The following is a 14,582-nucleotide window of genomic DNA, read 5'->3' as shown; positions in this document are numbered from 1 at the left end:
AATTCGATTGAGAAATTCTCCCGCAATTTATTATTCACTTTTATGTACGTCCGTCACGTAACTGTTTTAATTAAAATGTTATCAATCCTGAATTTGGCAAAATTAGGAAACAATAAATTTAAAATAATAATTTTAAAAAACATATATAGAAAATCCGACACACACATACACAATGCGTGAACATAATAAAAAGTTTGAAAATTTGGAATTTGGAATAATGAAGAGAACACGACTGAAAGTTATATTATTATTACTTTTGAAAATCAGATTAGTTTTTGCATCAAGGGAAATTGATCTCGTATAGGTCACATTACCAATTATCACACATCTCAAACATGCGTGACGAGCATCGTTTTTCCTCGGCGATACCAACCGCACAAATCAGTCATCGGTTTTAATAAACCTCGTCTCTGGAGATGTCGGCACGCGATCGCTCGTGTAACAGGCGATATTTCAGCATGGTCGGATTACAGGTAGTGGAATCGCATCGGGAGTAGTAGACGGTAGACGAGAGGAGTATGTACACCGATCGTCGGAGACCGTCGACCATCGGCCGGGCTTGAGAGATCGAATCCCAATTTGGCAGAAATGAAATTCCTTCCGCTTTGCGCGGCGTCCAACTCGGTAAAGTACGATGAGCGCGTAGCCGTTCCCTGTGAATTCGCGAGATATCGGATATCTTATGCATTTCCAATAACGCATCGCGCTTTTCATTGCTGTGCATTGCTGCACATTTTTCGCGCGGCTAATAATATATTTTTTCTTTTTCTCCCTCGTTCTCTCGTCTTTAGTAACTCGAGAATCGCGTCTTATTAAAAGTTCGGAGCGCGAGTCGAGTTGCTGCTGTCGAAAGAATTGCATAAAATATACGCTAACGATATAACATCTGATAACTATTTTGTAGTATGCGAGGAAATAGAAATTGATTCTGATCCCACGATACTTTTGCTTTAGTTCGTCAAATTTGCTTTATTGCATTACGGGAATACATAAATAATAATAATAATAATAAATTATAAATATATATAAAAATGTTATATAGTGTTTGAGTTGAATAATTTACTTAATATCATCTATTTGCATTTCTCAAGCTTAATTCGTCACAGCTTTTCACTAGTAATTTCTTACAGAAGCTATGGAAAAAATACTGCTTTTCGCTCTTTAATATCACTGCTTTTTGCTCCTTGAAGTCTCGATTAAAATGTAAGATGATGAATCTGCGACATTAAGTGACTTACTTGACAAATCTGAAATTTTCAAAACACTTGCTCAATCGGAACTATATTACATGCAAAAGCGCAGTTTTCGCTCTTTGATTATTTACAGACGGTCTGAATAAACGATAGGTCGTCCTATTTCTTTCTGTAAGCAGTTGGATAATCTGTGAGGAGGCTGCCGGTGGAGACTATAGCTCCCGGTCCGCCTAGAATGCCGCCCTTGTTGGCGAACCAGCCGTTACCACCCAGAAAACCGGCCGGTTCCAGCCGATTCGTATAGAAACCAGAGTCAGTCGGACCCAAGAAATGCACCAAACCGGTGGGTGCAGTTAGCTGTTTCGCTGTCACGTTTTGTAGCACGTTGATGCCCAGATGGTTTAGCGCCTCTTTCAAAAATAACAGGCGATCTTGCAGGAATGATGGTGAAAACTGTATTTTTTGCGCTAACGGTGTCAGGAACCAAGAGAATGGACCCGGTTTTGTTGTGGAATTTTCCTTGAACTAATTGCCGAAAAAGTTGATTTTACGTCAGTATTTTTCGAGTGCATTTGTATAACATGGTTTCTTGATACGAAGGGAAACTACGGAAGTTACACAGAATCTTTTTTATTTGTGAAGTTAATTAGTTCGAGAATATGTTACTTGCAATATATATATATGAAGAGAGTTTTTCAGTATAAGGAAAAACTATATAAACTTTGTTATCAATTTAATTTGTCGTATTTCAACTAGGCATACTAATACCATAGACATACTAATGCTATAATTACGTATATAATCTTAATTATTGAATATGTTAATTGATAATTGAATGCGGCAGATTGATTTTAATTAATTAGTTAATGAGCCAAATTGATGACGAGTAATTTCTGCAAAGGAAATTAGCGAATAAAGCTATCCAATTACTGAAATAAAGTAGAAATCAACAATACTCATTAAAAATATAATTAATTAGTGGAATGGAGCCGTGAGACGTCACTATCTCACGGAATGGTTGCAATCTAAATTCTGAGTACTCTGACTTTAATATTAATTTACAAAGAGACGCTTACGGACTGTACGGTTGTGTCGATCATGGTACCAGCTGCCGAGTTTGTAGCATCAATTTGCGTGGTCGCCTTTATTAATGCCTCGTTAGTCGGCAAAGCAGAATTCCGTTGCTGTTTCTTCAATCCGAATGGATTTTTTTGCAGATTCGCGTTATCATGATCGATCTCATTGATGGATTCATCGATCGATGGATTCAGCGGTTTCGCCTGCGCTATTGCAGCCTTTAGAAATTTTCATTTACTTTTATTATTGCACGATAGCACATTATCGAAGAGTTAGTTAATTTATACTTAATATAATGCCTGCATATATCGACAATGTCATTAATATCAAGCACGTGCCCATTAAACTCAAAAAGCAGCTTTAAATATGATAAAATAGATGATAAAAGCAGTTTTAAATGTAATGTAATAAAATTAGATGAACCTAAAATTATATTAGAGAAAACGTTTTTCAACTCATAAATATTTTAAACAGTACAAACTTTCATATTTATTCGTAAAACGGAGAGTAATTATAAATTTGAAAACAGATAAATTTAATTTACTTTACGTCATAAATTTAGAACTTTATTTTAATTAACAAATTATATTATTGATCTTGACAAAAAAATTTAATAGAGGTCCATATGATATGCTGTCAAGTTTTAAGGCAAATTATTGAGATTTACGGGTTAATGTCTTACCGCCGCAAGTAACAGACACATAAATCTTGTCGCTTTTGCCATCATTAGATAGAATATTGTGGTAAGGAAGAAGCTCTGACGGTGTTCTACGTAACTTATTCTCGCGATACGGAGTATACCGGTTAGAATTCACGAGCAACACATCGTATATATGCTTTAACACCGTTTATATATGCCGTCTCACGCGTAATAAGCAGAATATAATCGCATAAGGGCGCCCACATGTGCGTGTTATAGCGGCAGACGTCAAGTCGCAATCATGAAATGTATTTCGTTGAGTAACAAATCGCGAAGAGAAATGCTCCCGTTATTGCGCGGTACGCAGTCCCAGATTCGATGAAAATAAACATTTGGTGTACGCGGTCATTACTCAATCATTAAACTTGAATATTCTATATATAATTGCGACACGATATTATTTGAAATTGCCTCGATAGGTTTTTTAATATCGTTAGCTCGACAATTTTTCTCTCTTTTAATAATAATGCACGAAGAAAAATATCAGTAAATTGCACACATTCTGAGAAAAGTCAATGTATGAATACTGAACGCTGTTTTTGTTGACTTTACAACGTTCGTATCAACCTTGCACCAAAATGACATGCTGAACTGATTGAAAATACAACAGCGAAGCGAACTGGTGACTTGGATAATATAGTTGTGTCTTATCTTATGACATGCACAAATGTATTTTAACGATAGGAACAAGACGTCTGGTACAATAATGAATAGCAAAAATTGAAGAAATTTCTTTGTATTTTGTTAAACTGCATGAGTAAAATAAAAATTATTTTTACTTAACAATTTAATAACCACGCAATATTTAACGAATACATGTTATTATATTAAATATTGGTATTTTGTTGCAATATAAGTTTTTAACCCAAAAAGAATGTTTTATTTTAGCTGCCTGTTCTATCATGTCAGAATCAACTTTTGCTGTCAATACGAAATATTTTTAATTCGCGGAACACAAGAGATATGAGACTCTGTTTTTTATGAAATCGCGCGAATTTCGTGAAAACAGAGCAGTCTTTAATAAGGCAACGACATTTTCGAAGTCGCGAACAGAATGATACGTGAGTCGCTCGAAAAACCGGTCGGGTCATTTTTGTCGATTGTTCTGGGACGAAGTGCCGTGACCGACTCTCCTTGAAAGAGTTGTTTTCGGCCGAGAAATTTTACTCTTATTGGACCGTTCTCGCGAAATCGTTGTGAAGGTCGAAAATCGAAACTCCATCGATTCATGGCTAATTTAAAGTAGAGATGACATGTATCCGAAATGTAAAAATGACTGCTTGAGAAAACGTACAGAAGTTTTTAAAGATTTAAACAAAAGTTTTGAGATTATAAAAAAATTATAAAGGAGACACCAAAAAAAAAACTAAACTTTCTGGTTACAAGAAGTTTAATATGATATTGTGATCTGAAAGTCTTGTAATTTTTGCGTTGATCTCACTGTGTTTAAATCGGTTTTAATCGAAGTAGCTTACTTGGCAAAAAAATTGGTTTTGTGCCATAAAGGAAAAGTTAAAACGACAGAATGCAACAAAAAAGCGCAATGCTGTCGCTCGGAAGGGTGAAGTGATTGAGTTATTAAACCTCGGAGTTAATTAAAATGGAAAATGGAAGAAGCGAATACAGCTATAGGAATAACTGGATTATAGATCAGCGTTAATAGTACATACATGCGCAGAGTGCGAATACATATTTTCACTACGTAAAAGTAGTGTTAGCTTTTTTGTTTTTGCTATTTTGCTAAACATTGGCTTTGCACAAATAGTAATTATCTTCAAAAGTGGTTAATAAGTTTATTTGCAATTTATTAAATATCTCAGGCAATTAAATAATTACATTATCATAAATATTAAATTCGCCTTAAAACTGGACAAGGAATCCAAAACTTTTATTATTTCTAATTTTCTTATTTTCCAAGCATATCTTGCAAAATTTTCTAAATGTTTAATTAATTGTAACTTAAAAAGCTGTTGACATTGTTACGATTTTGATCAGGATAATGTTGCTTTAGTAGGTATATTATTCCAACAGTCCGTGTATGCAATTCTAATTATATGCACAGTTCCTGATATAAACCGTATATTTCAGTTGGAGAGAGATCGAGGACGAATGCATAGCGGAAAGTACGTCAACTCCGCGTCGCGAAACGTGGATGGCATACGGATGATGGCTTAGTTTAGGCATCATGCTGTGATTTACCCATCGGCACCAATAAACACCGGCTCGCGGCCGCATGTGCGCCTAGCCGGCTCGTCACGCAATTAACAATCCTGTATAGGGACCCGCTCGTTTACATATGCGATCGCGTAAGAGTGTAGAGGTGCGCGACGCCGAGGACGACCCGGGACCGTTATGAGTCTTTTCGAGACCAGTCTTGTCCCAACGGCCGCCTGCGAACCTCGACATAGTCCGTGAAAATCGTGGATTTCTAGGCGGTCGTCTGAAACCTTCGGAAATATATTTTCTCGCAAAACAATTTAAAAATATTTCAGATTCAAATTGTTTAATTTGAGTGGTTTCAGAATTGTTCACGAATATCATTTTTTATCTCGATTTGAGATTTTTCAAGGTCAGTGTGATACATCTTACATCGATTTTGATAGTTTTAGGCATTAAAATTTTTTAGTGATTCTCGTTACTGAATTGTGATAAGCTTATTATGCTAAAGAGTATAACAAATTCGTGAACTTTTACAAGGTGCATTTTGAAGACGTGGAAATTATTTTGGACTGATAAAGGAAATAACTCGTCATGAAGATATTATGTAGTTTGATGGTGATAATGATTCTTCGGCAGGTAAGTGATATTTATTATTACGATATGTTTTTAACATTTAATATTCGCATTAGTGAGATATTGAGTTATTTAGCGGCATTGCTGCATATCAAATTACAGAAAATAATTATTTTTATACCTCAATATATCGAAAATATGAAAGCGTTATCATAACCAAAATTTATTACATAATTTGAACAAAAATTAAGATGTTTATATGAAAAATGTAAATTTTATTCTTGATCCAACTTGTAATATTAATTTTGCACAATTTTGCGCTGTAAATATTAACATTAATATTTAACGTAAATAGTAATAAATCTCGCTTAATTTATGCTTAATGATTTAAATACCCGCTTATACAGCTATAATCGCGTCTAACGGCTTGGAGAACTACGTGTATTCGCGTGCTTTAGCGGAAATGTTAATTAAAATTCCTTATTCCTTCAGGCTATCGCCGGAATCGTTAGGAAACCGCCGGCCTTTTCAACACCAGTATATTCGAATTCGTATCTCCCCGCTGCCATGCAGGTGAGTCATTACTTCATTACTAAATTTGATAAGAAATTCTGAACATATCAGGTTTTCTTGCGTATATAATTGCGATATTTTATCTTGTCTCACGCGTAACAATCCGTAAATATTTTATGTGTTTATATTTCTTCGTTAACATGTTATCATACATATTTGATTTTCTCTTTGCTTTAATTATTTTTAGTAGCGATAGATATTATTATTAACTTTATATTTTTTTATAAATAGTATAAACATTAAAAATTTGAATAAGTCTTATATAATTCTTATAAATTTTAATCTAATATAGTATAACAAAATAAAATTTATTAAAATGGTGTAAAAGTATTATATGGATTCTGTATACTCTTATCTTTATATCTTTATTTACTTCAGTAAAATGTTGTATACATCAAGTTTTTGAAAAATATATAATATTGATAGTCCATTTATATGATCCATTTCTGAATCAGGTAATTTTCCACGCGGTCGAGCAATTGAAGCTGCTCCAAGCGGAAGAATTATTGCAGTTAGAGACAGTAACTGCCTCGCCGACATCGACGACCCAGTCGATGAAAGATCAGCAACCGCAATCGACGACACCTCAGGGAATTTCCATAATTCCAACTGCTACGACCGCGAAAGTCCATGACCAGAAGACAGATATTCCCATGGTATTAACTTCGACTCAGGCGAATAAGGTATCGAGTCAAGGATCATCTAAGATTTACGACGATTCGACAGAAATCGCTCAACTCTTCGTAACTTCGACAGCGAGCGTTGTATCCGATAATTACCATAAAGAGACACCTGAAGTGAACGAAGAGACGACTGAAACGAATTACGAATTACCGGCCACTCCGGAAACGAATCACGAATTACCGGAGCCCATACAGGAGACCCAAGAACCGAATCAAGAAGTCTCGGAGGAGAGCGCCGAAAAATCATCAAATACTGAACGCTCCTCCGGCGAAGTATCGACAACACAAACTCCGCGACACGACGTTGTATCGCAACAACAATCGACACAGGCTTCTGTCACGCAAGTGTCGGATGATCAGAAAAAGACGGAACCGTCCGTCGACAGCGTCGTGGATAAAATTCACGGAATCGTGAGGACAACCACATCCTTATTTAGCGAGGAATCTGACGGTAGCGACGAGTCGAAAAGTGTGGGGACATCGATTGAAAAGTCGGAGCAAATTGAGGACGAAGAAGAAGAAACCAGGTGATAACGTTTTTATTATAAAATTATAATTATTACATATGTAAGGAAGACGATTCAAGGATAGAATCTTGTATATATATATGGTTCTATTTAAAAAAAAAACTTTATATACATTGCATTTACATCTAAAAGTATCTAATTTTTATTTTTAGAAATAAAAATGAGTAGAATGTATATTGTATAATTAAATATAAAAAGAACAATTTAATCTAAGTGCCATAGCTTTAAAAGAAAGAGAAAGCACAACAGTACGCAAATACTGGTATCAAAAAGCATTAAAAAAAACACACACACATTTAATAAAGCTTTTTTTTGCTTTTGTCGCTACAGATTCTGTTTACTTGGCGAGAGAGTAGCTCAAGTGCCGCGTCCAAGTTTGAATCAGTACTTAAAGCGTTCCAAAGTGCCGTCTAAGCCGGCTCTTCAACAACTGGCGAACCTTTATGACTCCCTCAGCAAAGACGCGCGGAAGCAAGGATTCGCGCGGTATGCTGGCTATACGGATGATATTTTGAAAATTTTGCAGTCATCCGCCGAGGGTGGCGTCGGACCGCAGCTGAAGCAGCTGTTAGAGAAGGTGGTAGAGCGGAACGAGCTCACCAGAGACGACGCAAAGATGAGGACGTCGCAGGCGCTGCGTGATCTCGACGATCCTGCCAGTGCGCTCAATATGGATCTGAGACGTCTGTTTCCGTTACGTTATACGCTCTAATTTTTTTAAAACAGTTGCAACGTTCTTGTAATTTTTAGAAATAAAGGTTTCGAACATTGCAATAAAAAAATATATTTTTTTAATGAAATAAAAGGTTTTTATTATATCTTTATGGATCATAGAAAGATACTGAACTTTCTAAATGTTTTTATTCAATAAATGTAAATGTGAAAGCTTAGGAAATGCGTATTTATAGTATGACCTCACTGAAAACAATTTTATTAATATTAGAATATATATTTATTAAACATATTTATTATATATTATATGTCGTTGGATATATTTTTTGAAATATAATTTTTATCTTATTTAGATAAAAAAAGAAAAAAGATCTCTTTTTAGCATGTCTTTATACTTGATGATTTTAATGATGATGATAATGATGATGATGCTGATTCTCCTTTGAACCACTTGGAAATTATTTTCATTGCTATGTCAATAGTATCGCCTGAAAAGAGAGCAAATAAAATTGATTAGATTCTCGAAAAGTTAATAAAAAATAAATTTAAAAATTTATTTGCTACTTTAATTTTTTCTAAATGTTGCGGTAAACTAATATTTTGTACTATTTTTTTTTTATAGATATTTTGCTATAAGTAAAGACTGTACTTCAATAATCTTATAAAACAAACGGAACATGGATATAATTCTGAATTGTAATCCACAAAAAAATTGATGCAAAACAGTGCAAGCAATTAAATGCACTTGTTAGAACAACCGGAGAAATAGAGTAACGAAGAACTCTGCTAGTCAAATAAAAATGATTGATATAACATTCGTGGAAAATCGAAATTAAAAAGTTATAATACCTTTTGTCTCTATCGGATAAACCTTCGTGGAAAAAGTGAAAGGCTGTTCGATTTCGTGAAATATTCTGTCGTTAATCTCAGTGAGATTGAGTTCGGTTCTTTGGACCAGTGATTTCTCGAGGGCTTTTAGGAAAAGCTCCCATCTAGGCTTAAAGTAGTCTGCCATCACTCCCGACCATTGCTTGTTGGCGTAGTCTCTGATCTCGCCATTTGGGCCCCACAAGGTAATCTGATTTCTTGCATTATATTCATAAGATCGTCTCTCCTCTTCGTCGACGGCCATATCTTTTGCCTGGGCTAGCCAGGTGCCCAGCAAGAAGTTACTTCCTGACGCCAGAATAGATTCGAGATCGTCGAACAATTCCAACAGAGCGTTCGCGGACGATCTATGGAGTTATTATAAAATTGTAAAGCATTTTTCAAATACATATTGCGAATTCTCATGTAACAATGGATTATGTACTGACTAAACGAAACACTTAACAGACTTAGCTGTTAATTACGTACTAAAAGATATTTATTATACTTTTATTTTATGATATTAATTACATATTTTAACGATTTTCTCTTCCTATCTCTAATTTCTTTCTTAGAAAGTTACAGTATTTAATATTCGATTTTAAACTGTGTTTAGAAATGTTAAAAAAATATTGCGTCTATATAATTGTGAAATATATTGACATTGTATCAATATACTCACCGAAAAGCAGTGATATTCTTTTTGTTATAGCAGTCTAATATAGTCACGTAGATATCGTCGGCCATTAGTTGGAGAGCTTGTCTGGTTATATCAACCACGTCATGCCTGTAGAGAGTGTTATTCCCTCTACCATATCTCGCTTTTAGAAATACGTTCCACATAGAATAAAAATTTTTCCGATCATACCAGATCTGCATTAAAGGAAATCATTTTATGTCATAATTTAATTTAATGTTGATACGCAATTTAAATAATGTAATTAATTCGAATAATTTTTCTCCCAACGTCCCCGTAATTTTTACCAATTTCCATTATTCGTTTAATTGTCCCTCGTTAAAATGAAAACGAGCTTTTGCATTTATGTCCTGTCGCGTTATTGGAAATCCAATTATATAATCCTATAACGATCGTAAATCAGTTGTGATTATTAATATATGTGTCTACCCATGATGAAATATTTAAACTCGGCCGTCTGGTAATAACGTAATGCCCTCTGATTTTTTGCGTGCCGATAAAATTATAAACTGTTCTGCCGAGGTGTCGCCAAGCAGCCACCGCATATTCATTCCATGCGCCGTATCTTCGAGTAGCGTAACTTTCGAACCTGCCGATCACAATAATCCTCTTGTCGTATCAATTTAATCGATCAAACGAGCTTAAGCAGCTTTTTGCGTAACCTCGCTTTAATCGCGAATTAGACGCCGACTCTGTCGATAGATTATCGAGACACGGTAAGACGGACGACACTTCTTCAACGAAAACCGGTCGTCGCATCTACTGTTTCTGAATTACATGAGAAGCGCGTCCTCACCAATTGTCGAGGTCGACGGGCGCGTGACGATACGCCATTTCGTTCATCAGTTCGTAAATTACATAGTTCTGATTGATACCCTCGGGTGTCAGACCGGTACCCACCATGGTACTGCCATTCATGTTTCTACCCTCGAACGTGCGCTGAAAGAAAGAGTTGACTGATTATTCTGCAATCTATGTTCTACCCAATTCATTATCCTAATGGCTATGTGATAGGACATTCTTTAATGCTCCAGAATTTAATGCTTCTCATTATTATTATCAAAAGATTCTTGAATTCATTCTTGATTATAATTCTTGACTATTAAATAAAGATATAAAATATTAAGCAAATTATGTATTTGTGAAGGATTAAATATTGAAAAAAGGTATGCGATCGTTTAATCACGTTTGTGTCGCGATGCTTGGCATAAGAAAAAGATTTATTTTTTTAATTCAAAACATTTTGTAAGCGGTATAGAATTATATCTTTTATAAAATTATAAAAGTCAAGATACGTTTGAAAGAAAAAGAATTGATTATGTTAAAGTTTTGAAATAATTCTTTTACATCTTGGCACGCGATGCAAATAACAATGCAAGTAGCGAAAGGCAATCATATTCTTAGTCTCTTAAAAAGAACTGAAGCGACATATAGGACAACATAGATTTCTAATATACCTGATTAATGATCTGCGCGGAGCCAAACATTCCCAAGGTGCCGCCGAAATTATGCAGCATGCACCAAATAAATGGTTGACCGTAGTATGATTTTAATCGGCCGTATTGTGGGAACTGTTCCGATTGTAGATCTAATACCAACATTCGTCCCTGCGGTTGATTTTAGTACAGCAATTTAAAGCCAGCAAGTTAAATGTTGTAAAATAACATAATGTGCCGATATACAAAAAATATTTTTTTAATCAATGAGAAAGAAAATAGATAAATATGTATTTAAATAATTCTCTCTATTTTTTGTTTGTATCAGTACCTTGTTTTTCTCTGTCCTACATATTAAATTTGTCCTATTAGCAAGATACATTGAATTTATTACATTATTATGTTAACAGTAAATTTACAAGACATGAAAGATAATTTACTGTATCTTGCAGAAATTATTCATTTATACGTTATAGCTTCGTACTTGCCAATGAGGTACGATCGATATTTATTAATATTCCGAACCTACCGTGGGTACCGAGGTCAGGAAAGCTCTCACTCTGGACTTGGTCCAAAACGTAATGTCATGCACGAACAACCAAGCTTGCATTAACCTAGAAAAGTCGCACATGATGTATCTGATGTAGAAACATGATTATTATATTATACATATTGTACATATATATAATATTTAATTAATATTTATGTCGAAAAGGAACGAGAACTATCTGTTCTTCAATTTACCTACTTACCATATCGCTTTAGAGTCAACCGCGTTCATGGCCGAGAAAACCGAGTAGCCGACGTTTCTCAAATAGATAAGTTCATTGTTGCTGGGTTCGTTTTCGTTAAAAGTATCGCAATTATAAATATGATCAGTACCAAACTCGTCAATGTACTGTAGCAATGAAATTTCATGTCTTCACTTCTGAACATCATTCATCTCTATCGAAATTATTTTAACTTACCATTCGAAGGAATCTTTCTCCGATCATACGAAATAGCGGATCCGTCGGTTCTAACAAATAAGGACTAAAAATAACAATTATTTTAGATAAGTCGAAAGTTTATTATTTGATTTAATTTTATTATAATTAAACACAAGTTTTATTCGAGATATTTTCATCCGATAGATAGCAAATATGAGAATATTGATCTATTTTCAACATTTTAGCTATATAGTTATAAATATATTTTGCGGAACGAGAAATTATTTTAAACAAGATCACAATTGGGAAAGAGAAAATTGCACGAAATATAACCAGATCATTTTGACCGTACCAGCAATATTTGTCTTCAAATTTATTCCATGGGTCGATCTTCGTCATATTAGCATTTGGAAAAAGTCTGGCAAAACCTCGCGGTACATGACCGGCGAATGCCGGTAATACTGGAACGATTCCGAGATCTCTCATTCTCCGAAGAATCTGGTGCTGCAGACGTATGGTGTGATTATGCCAATTTGATGATAACGGTCCACCAAAACCACGAATATTGCCCATCCTTGCCCTACGTTATCGCAATAAGTATATTTTATTGTAATACTACGTGGAGAAATTTGGGGAATATAAACACTCGACCAGGGTAAGAAAGCAGGTCCGCCCAAGTGCTCGTCGATCTCCTCTTTCGTCAGATTCAATTCTTGATAGAGTCTTTGCCAGATCGCCTCTTGCGCGGTAAAAGCGAGGGCAAGATTAATCCCATTAAGGGCCATCCAATCGATGTTTCTTTCCCATTGTTGCCACTGCCACCAGGCTGAACTATAACCCACAGTGCACACGTTCTGATAATATCTGAATCTGTAAAGTTACGGAATAACGTAAATACATACGCCATGTCATGGGCGATTCGATATATCAGATTATCACAAATCAAATATCGCTTGTTCTCACCTATCGTTCGATATAACTTTAATGTAAACTTCCGGCAGGGTGTTTGGCAGCGCAATTTGCGTACCGTCCCATGATATATGAACATTGCAATAGTTTTTCAAGTAATGATGCAAACCCCATGTGATCGCCACCCCAGAAGTACCGCGAATTTCGATCTCACCTAGAGGATTTTTTGTTATCTGTCAAAAAAGAAGTCACTCAACAATGCCGGATTATTTTTTTTTGCAAATAGGTATTTGTAAATAAATGTGTAGTTCTTGCACTTGAGAACGAACACTGCACCTTGAAAGTATCTTTGCCAACAGGTCCCAAATCGGTATCCAGCATCATAATAAACATTTTAGATATCTCTTTGCCCAGCAGTCTTTCCGCGACATCTTTAGCTGCTTTTGCTTGAATTTCTGGCGACGTACGTGATTTTATATGCCCCAAAGTATCCTGAAACACTACTAACGCTTTCAGATATTCCTGAAATTTTAAGTGTTATTTTGCAAAAAAGTTCAATTAATTATTAATAACGAATAAAAGATGCAACGTACGTTGATCGAATAATTTATTCAGAGGCATAATTATTAAACATTTTGTAGAATTTGATACTTCGGTATATTTTATACTCCAAAAAGAACGTGCATACACTGAAATAAAAACGTAATCCATTCTACTTACTGTCCAAGTTGCGACATTGACAGGACAGTACAAGCAATCCAAATATTATTATAAATAATCGAAACCACGATGTTGTGATACCCATCTTGATGAACCTCAGTAACTCAGTATATCGACTGACGTATAGAAGTAGGGACACAGAGCAATTGTGCGTTTCGCATATATATATACATATATATATATATATATATATATATATTATTGTTGCGCTGGCCACGTCGCTCAATCACACACAGACACTCACGCGCTCGCACTCCCGACGCTCGCGGAAATAAAGGAAACACTGCGGTTTAACTCAGCGTTTATTATCGTCGCGATACAGAAGAGCGCGGACACATGTTTGAACGGTCCAGCAGCTCAAGACAAAATCCGTCAATTGTTGTTTAAAATCAATACAGCTCGTTGCTAAGGATGTTTTGCATCTTGACGGAAAGACGGCACGTTGCACACTTCAGCTCGGAGTTCGAGAGCATACCGGGCAGCATGCACGCAACATTATCATCCCTACTCTTACTTTGACTTTCTTATCTGAGGCCTCTGACCATGTAACAACCGTTTCTCAATGACTTATGATGATACAATTACATTTATGATACGGTATTCGCAGTGCTCATTCACTATTTACGAATTGAATTATTTATTATAAATATACAATATATTGTGTCATTAAATTTGTTATTTTGTTTATGTAATAATTAATTATTATGAATTAAGAAATATATTGCGTAAAATTTTTAATAATATTGTATAGATAATCGATTTTGATTTGATAACGGTTATTGGGATCGACTATACAACTATAATATTAAATGTAAATACATTATTTTTTAGAAAAAAGAAATCGATTTTTATACTGCAAATAATTT

The 14,582-nt window shown here is 35.0% G+C and overlaps 3 protein-coding genes across 8 annotated transcripts; 1 reads left to right on the top strand and 2 right to left on the bottom strand.

Annotated features, from left to right (window-relative positions):
* Positions 1-1,352: 1,352 nt before the first annotated feature.
* LOC112457747 lies at positions 1,353-2,994 on the bottom strand. The gene is made up of 3 exons (XM_025020966.1): positions 2,953-2,994; positions 2,270-2,488; positions 1,353-1,718 (listed from the first exon to the last, which is right to left on the bottom strand). Exons 1-3 carry the CDS (start codon positions 2,992-2,994, stop codon positions 1,353-1,355), a joined length of 627 nt encoding a protein of 208 aa, XP_024876734.1.
* Positions 2,995-5,172: 2,178 nt separating this feature from the next.
* LOC112457840 (flocculation protein FLO11) lies at positions 5,173-8,372 on the top strand. Of its 2 annotated transcripts, XM_025021143.1 has the most exons (5): positions 5,173-5,539; positions 5,668-5,766; positions 6,196-6,276; positions 6,732-7,486; positions 7,817-8,372. In XM_025021143.1, the coding sequence occupies exons 2-5, from the start codon at positions 5,722-5,724 to the stop codon at positions 8,196-8,198; spliced, it is 1,263 nt and encodes a 420-aa protein (XP_024876911.1). In that variant the 5' UTR covers positions 5,173-5,539; positions 5,668-5,721; the 3' UTR covers positions 8,199-8,372. The 2 variants fall into 2 exon arrangements, with proteins under 2 accessions (XP_024876911.1, XP_024876902.1); XM_025021134.1 differs by having other exon boundaries at positions 5,173-5,766.
* An 85-nt stretch (positions 8,373-8,457) lies between these two features.
* LOC112457792 (alpha-N-acetylglucosaminidase) lies at positions 8,458-14,162 on the bottom strand. 5 transcript variants are annotated; one of them, XM_025021030.1, is made up of 15 exons: positions 13,961-14,162; positions 13,717-13,832; positions 13,333-13,499; positions 13,051-13,229; positions 12,739-12,957; positions 12,440-12,667; positions 12,127-12,190; positions 11,911-12,056; positions 11,688-11,772; positions 11,180-11,329; positions 10,519-10,661; positions 10,152-10,311; positions 9,708-9,898; positions 9,008-9,393; positions 8,458-8,646 (listed from the first exon to the last, which is right to left on the bottom strand). In XM_025021030.1, exons 2-15 carry the CDS (start codon positions 13,799-13,801, stop codon positions 8,537-8,539), a joined length of 2,313 nt encoding a protein of 770 aa, XP_024876798.1. In that variant the 5' UTR covers positions 13,802-13,832; positions 13,961-14,162; the 3' UTR covers positions 8,458-8,536. The 5 variants fall into 5 exon arrangements, with proteins under 5 accessions (XP_024876798.1, XP_024876830.1, XP_024876804.1 ...); XM_025021062.1 differs by having other exon boundaries at positions 13,333-13,496; positions 13,961-14,068; XM_025021036.1 differs by having other exon boundaries at positions 13,333-13,496; positions 13,717-14,162.
* Between the last annotated feature and the right edge of the window lie 420 nt (positions 14,163-14,582).

Source organism: Temnothorax curvispinosus, unplaced genomic scaffold (genome assembly GCF_003070985.1).
Source record: "Temnothorax curvispinosus isolate PA1 unplaced genomic scaffold, ASM307098v1 QBEX01000740.1, whole genome shotgun sequence".
NCBI lineage: Eukaryota > Metazoa > Arthropoda > Insecta > Hymenoptera > Formicidae > Temnothorax > Temnothorax curvispinosus.
Note: the sequence above shows the minus strand (reverse complement) of the source record. Positions and strands in the feature narration are given on the sequence as shown.